Below are 9,518 nucleotides of genomic sequence, written 5' to 3'. Positions count from 1 at the left end.
CAATGCTATCCGTAAGATACAAAAATATCTCAACAAGTATCAACAAGTTTCGTTGCGTTTCGCTCCAGAAATAATGTATTGAATTCTAGGTGTGTTTTAGACGGAACTAAGTGAGAGAGAGATACATAAAACAGCGTCGTTAATCTCAAATATCAAACAGCATTTGAGCATTTCATTTTTAATGTGTGCAAATTTTATTAGATGTTTCCAAAAACCTTGCTTCAACATCGTAAAAAGAAATAATAAAAAAATAAATATGTCATGCCAGGAAATAATCAACGAGAATTTTTCAGAATATTTCGAGTGAGAATTTGCCGACGGCTAAATAAAAGAAGATGAGAATATTGCCGAAATGTACGGAAAATAAAAATACAATTCATTTAATATTTTTTGTAAAGATTTTTCTTTTATTTGTGTGTTTTTTTGTGGATTTTCATTTTGTTTTTTTTTATTGTTTTTGCAGGCGAATTTGGCTCTCTTTCTAACGCCTTGCTTCACTTTTTCACATTTTGTTTTGTTTTTTTTTTTTACTAAATTTTGTTTAGGTTTACTAACATTTTGTTTGTTGTCCTTTTGTTTGTATTATGTGGTAGATGCTTGTCTTTTCATAATTATAATAATAATAATAATAATAATTGTTGTTTTGTTTGTTTGTTTTTTATTACAATTAATGCTTCGATTTTTCTTTGCGCTTCATTTGTGTTTTTTTGTTTTCTTTTTGCAGTATTCATAAGGATAATTAATAATTAAATTGTTTATATAATAGATAATAATTAGAATTACTTAATGCATAAGAGAATCTATAAAATAGAATGTGTTTTTTTTTTCTTCTTGTTTTTGTTACATTTTGTTTACTTATATGTGGCTGAATGTGTGGAATGCATTTGGAAAAGAGTTCTTAAATTTTGTACATGGAAAGTAAATTCGAAAAAGAATATGAAAGAATTCTAGTATTCAAGTTTTGCTTGCAACAATTTATTTGTATCACACAATTGTCGTTTAGGTTTTGTTTTTGTTGTTGTTGGGAGAAAGCAAAAGAAATGTGTGGAATGTATGAAGTAGGGAGAGAGAGAGAGAGATAGATGTTTTGTATTGTATTGTACAACAGTGCGTATGCTTAATTTGTAAATGCCATGGTTTTTTGTTTGTAATTAAATTATTGGAATTATTTTTTGTATTTTATTCGTTTGTTATAATTACAAGTGCTAAAAATTAATGCATTTTCGTTTACGTTTTAAAACTAAAGCTAAAATTGTTTATCCATATACTTTAGTTTGCAAATATCAGCTAAGTCTGTGAAGGTGTGTTGGTGTGTGTGTGTGTGTGTGTATTTTCAATAATTTACAATGTGGATATATCCAACAAACCAGCGCTGGCCTCGTGTGCATGCAACTGCTGCGAATAATGATACAACTGATGATGTTGCTGCTGCTGCTGCTGTTGATGTTGCTGGTGTTGCAAGTGCTGCTGCTGCTGTAGGTGATGATGTTGCTGCTGCTGCTGCTGTTGCAGATAGTGCTGCTGCTGCTGGTGATGCTGCTGCTGCTGGTGATGATGATGTTGCTGCTGCTGCTGTTGCTGTTGCTCCTCCAGTTGTTGCATGTCCAGCATGCTGGCTGAGGCCACAAACGAGGCAGAGGCGGATGCTGAGGCGGAGGCGGGGACTGAGGAGGATGCGGTTGCGGCTGCTGTGGCCTGTGCTGCTGTGCTCGACAGCTGGTAGGCGGCAGCGGCAACAGCAGCCGCCGCCAAGGCGGGTGAATGCGCTGTGGTCGTGTGACCGCTGGAATGCGCCGAGGAGCGACCGCCCGACGAACCCGATCCCGATGCCGTCGGACTTGGCCTGCCGTTCAGCAACTGTTGCTGCTGCTGCTGTGTGGCTGTTGCCGCTGCTGCTGCTGCTGCCGCTGCTGCAATGGCTGCTGTTGGCATATATCCAACGGGCGCCGGCGGCGGCGGCGACACATTCACGGACACGGCGGCGGCGGCTCCATAGGCGCTGGCCATTTCTCACATGTGTGCTAGGGGCGCCATTGCTCGCAGCGATTGCTGATGCAGCTGATGTTGCTGCTGCTGCTGCTGTTGCTGCTGCTGTTGATGCTGCTGGTGCTGTTGGTGCTGCTGCTGCTGTTGCTGTTGATGTTGCTGGTGCATCACATGCTGCAGCGGTTGCTGTTGCTGCTGCTGTTGCAACTCGGGCGATGCCGTTTGATAGTGCATCAGATGTCGCTGCTGCTCCGGCGCTGCGCCGGCGTCGTGCAGATGATACATGTTCATCAGATGATTGAGGTCGCTGCCCGCTGCCGCCGCTGTCGCCGCTGCCGTCGCCGAGATGTATTCCCGCTTCATGATGTGATTGTTGTTGTGCACATTGTTGTTGTTGTTCAACGCTATCGCACTCGGACTGGGCGACACCGGCTCCGACTTGATGCTCGAATCGCTGGGACTGTGACTCTGGCAGGAGACTTGTGCACCATACGGCGCCGGCGACCCATTGCCCGTCAATCCTCCGCCCGGCTGCTGTTGCTGCACGTACGGCGACGGCGAGCCCGGCTGTTGCAGGCTGCTGCCGTACGGCGACGTCTGTCCACCGGCAACAGTGTCGTACATGCCGTAGCCGTTATACATGTGTCCCATCTCGCCGTAGCGGGGGGCGTAGTTCATGTAGTGCGTCTGGTAGCCGGCGGGATCGGGATGCATATAGCCATTGGGCATATAGCCATTGGGCACGCTCATCTGATGGATGTTGGGGCGCACCTGTTGGGCCGCTGCCGCTGCTGCTGCTGCTGCGGCTGCTGCCGCCGAGGCGCCACCGGAGCCGCCGCCGCCGTTCAACGCCTGACTCTGGCCCATGCTCTGGGAGACGCGTGTGGGCGTGCCGGGCTCACCGCCCACTGGCTGCTGGCCGGGCAGCAGACCGCCCATGGGATACTTCTCCTTGGTCTTGGTCAGTGTTTTGGTCTTGCGACGCGGCCGATACTTGTAGTCGGGATGCTCCTTCATGTGGACGGCGCGCAATCGCTTCGCCTCGTCGATGAACGGACGCTTCTCGGCCTCGGAGAGATCTTTCCACTGGGCACCCAGGCGCTTCGAGATCTCCGAGTTGTGCATCTTTGGATTGTCCGAGGCCATCTTGCGTCGCTGGCCCCGTGACCAGACCATGAATGCATTCATCGGTCGCTTCACGCGATCCGCGTGCTGTTGATTCTTGTTTGCCGTCGAGTTGTTGTTGTTGTTGTTGTTGCTGTTGCCATTACTGCTGTTGCTGTTGGTCATGCTGCTCAAGGCGCTGCCAGCGCCCATCAAACTGGGATGTTGCTGCTGCTGAGGATGCTGCTGCTGTTGTTGATGGTGGCTCACTGGCGATGTCATGTGATGGCTGCCAATGCTGCTCTGTGTGGGACTCAGTTCGCTCGAACTGTGCAGCGGCGAACTCTGCTGCTGTTGCTGTTGTTGCTGCTGCTGGCCACCGTTCAGAGTGTTGGCTATGCTCGACTGCAGCGAGCTGAGCGGATTGGGACTCTGGCTGGCGGCAATGTGAGCGCTCATGTGATGATGATGATGGTGATGATTGTGCTGGCTCAATTGCGAGTGCGTCAGTGGCGATTGACCGAAATTCATCAGAGGCGCCAGCGCCGAATAGGAGGAGGCTGCCGCGTGGGCGTGGCCGTGCAACGCGGCACTCGCGTGCAGCGGCGGCATTGTGGCGTGCAGTATGCCGCCTCCCTTCATGTCTGCCTCCACGGTCAGCATGTTCCAAGTAGCTTTGTTGTAGCTTTGATCGAGTGTATCTCACAGATACTTTTACTATCTTCGGATATGTTCGAGCACCTGTGGCTGCTGCGTCTATACTCCAATAATTCCAGTACTTCCAATAATTCCAATATTTCCAATACTTTCAGCACTTCCAATACTTCCAAGTTTGTTATTTTAATTTCGTAGTTTTATCGCTATGTTTTTAAGTTTGTTTTTTTGTATTATTTTATTCGCTATGCTTGTTTTTGAACATTTCTTTTGGAAACCATGTTGCACTTATTTACTTTATTTTGACTTTTATTTGTTAATTGTTTTAGAATTTGAGAACTTGGCCAATTCTGTTGGCAGTTGACACATTCAATTCTTACGTACTCGTATATTTATTTTTCTTTGCTTTGCTTTTTGCTATTTGCTTAAGCGTTTATTCATTTTATTTTTTTTTTTTTCCGTGTTTTTGGGTTAAAACACTTGGCATTTGTTTTTAGTTGAAACGCGTCGCGAATTTGTTGCTATTTATTTTGTGGCTGATTTTTGTTTTTGCTGTATTTTATGTTGAAGCAAAAAAAATCAGCGCGCTGCGTAAGACGATGATAAAATACCTCCACACTACGCGGAATTGAGCACCTTTCTGTTTCTGTTTCGACTGCGTTGTGTGGACAGCAGCAGCGAAACCTGTTCAGCGATAACGAGCGCCGTCAAACGAAGCGCAAAATAAACCGACCAAAAAATATATATGTGTGTGTAGCTCTATATATATATATTCCCGTAGTGAGTGACGAGACGAAACGAGACGTGTGACGACGAAGCGATGCCGAGATGAGGGCGCAAAACACTGAAACTCGAAACAAACTCGAATTCGTTTTGCGTTGCTTTGCTTTGCGTTCGTTGCGTGCGCGCGTGTGCTGACGACAGCGAATGCGAGAGACGAATGAGAGACTGACTGGCCAGCAGCTGAGACTGAAGCTGAGCTGCGAGCAATGCGGACACGCACACACACACACACACACACAGACAGGGTGGCTAGTCAAACCGGGTATGCTTCTCCTTGTGTTCATGTGCATGCCTGTGTGTGTGTGACGGCATTTACACAACCAGTTCTTGAGCCGCTAGGCAGGCGTGAGCGTTAGAGAAAGACAACACTAGTGGCCTGTGTGCTCACGCTAATAAATCAAATAAACGCTTCGCTTCGCTCTGCCTGCCGCGACTGCTGCTTGCGTGTGAGTGTGTGTGAGTGAGTGTGTTGGTAGCATAGCCAGCTTGGATTTTGCGCAGCGCACAGCGCCAATCAACGATGCGCGTGAACGAGACGACGATATCTGTGGCATTCGCTTGCACCACATATCGATCCGTGTCGTTGTTGGCTGCGTTGCCAGAGTTGCCATAAAAATGTCGTCGCTGGCCAGTCGCTTTTATGGCATGCGATGTTGCCAGTTTTCACAACAGCAGTTTCAAGTCAAAGTCTGGCGGAATTTTTGCGCTTATCGCATACGCTTTAAATATGGCCGACCATTCCATGGAGCCAGGCTGCAAATTCAACGCGAACTGTGAACCGTCGAGGCAGCCAACAAGATACGGGTAACGGGCAACGGGTAAACGGGTATCACGCGCATAGTTTGAATAATTTTGCATTTTGGCTCTCTTTTTTTTTTTTTTGCTATTTCCATTTATTTTCTGCGTTTTTTGCTGCTGCTGCTTCTTCTTCTTCTTATTAACCTAATGGGTTTGCCAAGGTAGCAGCCACAGCTGCTGCTGAGAAAAAAATAGAAGAAAAATCTGTAAATAATAGTGTAAGGCAGCAGCTGAAAAATGAGAAATGTATTAAACAAGTGCTGCCAAGTGCACTGCAGTAGCAACACTTGCAAGCGTGTGTGTGTGTGTGTGTGCGTATGTGTGTGTTCGTGTGACTTTGATGCGGTTTGGCATCCTTTAGATACACGCGAGATACTCGCACGTTGTTGTAATTATAGCATTGCACATGTGAATACTCAACCGCATTGTCTTGCGGCTTTCGGCTTGCTCCACTTACCCACCCACTCCACTTCAAAACTAAAAGAGTAACGAGCTTTCACATGACTCATTTTTTCGGTACTCATTTCAACTCGGTTTTCATTAGCGCAATGCAATAATTTTCCCCTTTTTCTTTCTCTCTCTCACTCTCTGGCTCCATGTCTGGCCTCGATTCTGATTCAGTTACCAAAAAGAGGTAAAGCTAATGCGTCTGTATCGTTGGAATGCTTTACAAATTATTTGACTCACGTTATGTTAATCATTCTGCAAATTCGTAACGCACTTAGTATTTGTACAAGTATTTTCTTAATAGAAGCATTGTATATTCGAATATAATATATTTGATAATTTTTTAGCTAGTTATTGATTTAATATATTTGTATTTATTAATGAATTAAATCATGCAAACAAATTATTAGGTCTGTATAGTTTTATCATTCGAGATTTTCTTTTAAATACAATTTAAAATATTCTGGCAAAGGAATAAAATAAATAAAATGTGTATGTACATAGAATAGAAATGCATTACAATAAAATTAAATAAATTAAATAATTAAATTCTAATATTGCAAACATCTAACATAAGTATATCTGAGTTTATGTATGTATGTATATGTATTTCCACTCTATAATCAAATTAATTAGAGAAGAAAAACAAATCTCAATCGAATAATCGGTAGTCCACTTGTAACCAACGGAATCATCTTATATTCAAACAATACCATATTATTTTTTGCAAGTCATTAGGGGGGCTGGTTTGCCATTCCCTGTTCACTGCTTTGTCAGGCAAAACAAGGCACGAATTACTAACCCAGAAATCAATGTTTATGTACTTTGGAGTTGGAAACAAAGAATGTGGAAATAAAATGCGATATGTGCTGAGGACAGGAGAGAAAAGAGTTGAGTGAATTTATGGCCAATTGCAAACGATTTGACAGTGAACAAAGCATTGAGTAAACAATAAACAATAAAATATAAAAATAAAACAAAAAAAAAACCTGCCTCAGTAACTGACCTACAACAAAACGCAAATCTTAACCGCAAATCCAGCCAAGAGAGCAAATTTCGCTTTGCAGCTGAAAAGGCTTTTTATACAATACCAAAAAAATAAGTGAAAAGAAAAAACAACGATTCTTATTCATTATCAGAGCACTTTTTGTTGCCATTGTTGTTGTTGCTGTTGTATTATTATTGTATATTTGTGCAGCCATTCGATTCTTTAAGGGGGAATTCGAGAGAAAACAAGAGCATAATAAGCCCAAAACAAACCTAAAACCAAAACCGAAACCAAAAACGAAACAGACTCAGTTCCAGACTCAGTTCAGACTCAGACTCGGATTCAGACTGAGTAGACACTCAGACGGCTTTGTTGTTGTTGTTGTTGCTGCTGCTGTTTGTGTTTTATGTTTGACGTCTGAGCGTGCTGGGCGCGTGTGAATGGAAAAGGAAGCTCACACATACACTTAAAAAAAAAAAGAAAAAAACAAAGTCAAGGTCATTGCAAAGAGTTTTAATTGTTCGCACAAAAAAAATGAAATAAAAATACAAATACAAACATTCACACACACACAGACACACACAGACACGCCCAGCGACAACAACAACAATGGCGCCATTTCATACAAACATTCGCACATAATAAAAGAAATAAAAACGCAACAAAAACAACTACAGCAACAACAACAGGCGGCGGACAATGGCAAAAGGCAACAAGAGGAGCCAACGACAACAACAAGAACTACAACAACAACAACCACACAGCCACAAAAGGCATTTGGCAAGCAAACAAGTTCAACACAAAAATATTCGCACAATTCACTCAGTTCGCACATAGCATGATGATAGAGACATCTCCCTCTCTCTGCCTTTCTAACTCTGTCTGCTGCGTTGCTGCGCTGCTCGCTCCAACGCTAGGCTACAGCTATCTCCTTTTCGCCAACATGTGCACCTGTCAAATTGTTATCGCTTGAGCTTCAAATGCAAAAGGAAAAACAGAAACAGAAAAACTAGAGCACATTCAAATCGGTATAAAGCAATTGAACTACTGTGAAAACAACAATTGATATTAAAATATATTGTATTTTTAATAGTATTGTTGTAAAACGACATAACATAATATTAGATGTAAATAAAACAATTTATATTAAAAATAATAATTTATAAATATAAAAGGAGAGTTATTTATCAATTTTTAACTAAATATTTTATTCTTACTATGACAAATTTTAAGTTATTTAAATCCGTTAACTCTTAATATGTTTTTATTAAATTAACTAAAGCTTATTTACATTTCAAATTATTTGAAATTGTATATAATAAATAATGCTATAAATTGCAAGTATTTATTTAATTTAATTTTTCTTAATTGAATTGATTGATATAATCAAATGCTCAATAATTAAATTTTAGTATTTATAATTTTATGAATGAAAGATTTAAATTACAGTTTCCTTTCAATTTCAATATATCTCTTCAATATGAAACTTAAGCTTAAATTGTATAATCTTTTATTGAAAGCTAAATAACTCTTACGACATTTTCCAGTTAATTTATCTTGCTTGGTTTTATTGTTAAGTTTCATCCAGCTTTACACGATATTTAGCCAAAGTTTCGTTGCATACTTTGCAGTCAAAATGTTGGCTAACATGAACAGAGCGAAACTCATTCACATGTTGTCTGAAGGATTCTCGTCCCTCCCCTCCAAAACTCGACTCGCCCTTCGCTCGTTAACCTTGAGCAAATATCTAAACGCTTTTGCGGTAACTTTTGCCGTCAACTGTTTTATGAGTTTATCCGTTTACCAACACTGGCAAAACAAAAAACCCAACGAATGAACGAAAAAAGAAAACAAGTATACGACCTGTCTCGACACTTTCAGGCTCAAACCCAAACACACACATACATATGTACATACATACGCATGCAGAGAGCAAGCGAGAGGGAGATAGACACATGCTATTCAGACGTTATTCATTTTACACATTCATTTCCTCATTCAATTCGCAATTGTATACGAAATTTCAATTGTTTGTTGAATGTATTATACGCCGAGCATGGCTTGGCAATGTTTTCGTGTTGTTGTTGTTGCTGCTGTTGCTGTTGCTGTTGATGATGACGTTGTTGAAAATTGCATTGCCTGGCGAACTGGCGAAATGGCGAAGTTCAGCAGCAGCTGAGATTCAGTTCAGTTCAGTTTCAGTTGAGAGACGAGCAACAGGTTGTTCTTTCTGTCTAGCTTTTGAAAATGCAATAGGGAGACAACAACAAACGAATGAATGAATGAATGAATGGATGGATGAATGTTGCCTGCCATAGTGCTGTGTGCGTGTGTATGTATGTATATGTGTGTGTGTGTGTGGGTGTGTGATTGTGTGTATGTGTGTCTGATTGCATGATGATGATAAGCGCGAAGTTCTGGCCATAGAAATTGCACAACGTGTTGATGATGAGGGAACGAGTATTCAGCACTTTGACTTGATTGTTGACGCTGTTTCTCTCTCTCTCTCTCGCTCGCATTGAGAACGAGAGTGAAAGTTGCCGTTGACAATAAATGGCATTAGTTTTTTGGGCGCTGAACTTGGCAAACAATAAAACGAACAACGAGAGCACTCAAAAGGGCTTCAGCCAGCCAGCCCTGGCAGCCCAGGCAGCTAGGCAGAGGCAGTCAGTCATCGATTTTCTGCGGTCAGTAGTCAAGGCAAAGTGAGAGAAAGAGCGAGAGCGACCCACATTTGCCAATGGCCAAAGAGTTGAAA

General features: G+C 42.1%; 1 protein-coding gene across 1 annotated transcript; it reads right to left on the bottom strand.

Annotated features, from left to right (window-relative positions):
- Positions 1–498: 498 nt before the first annotated feature.
- On the bottom strand, positions 499–4,694 carry LOC133844300 (AF4/FMR2 family member lilli). The gene is given in 1 exon segment (XM_062278257.1): positions 499–4,694. A coding segment is annotated over 1 exon segment (2,412 nt). The 5' UTR covers positions 3,754–4,694; the 3' UTR covers positions 499–1,341.
- Positions 4,695–9,518: the final 4,824 nt, after the last annotated feature.

Source organism: Drosophila sulfurigaster, chromosome 2L (assembly GCF_023558435.1).
Source record: "Drosophila sulfurigaster albostrigata strain 15112-1811.04 chromosome 2L, ASM2355843v2, whole genome shotgun sequence".
Lineage (NCBI taxonomy): Eukaryota > Metazoa > Arthropoda > Insecta > Diptera > Drosophilidae > Drosophila > Drosophila sulfurigaster.
This window is presented reverse-complemented; position numbering and strand designations above follow the sequence as displayed.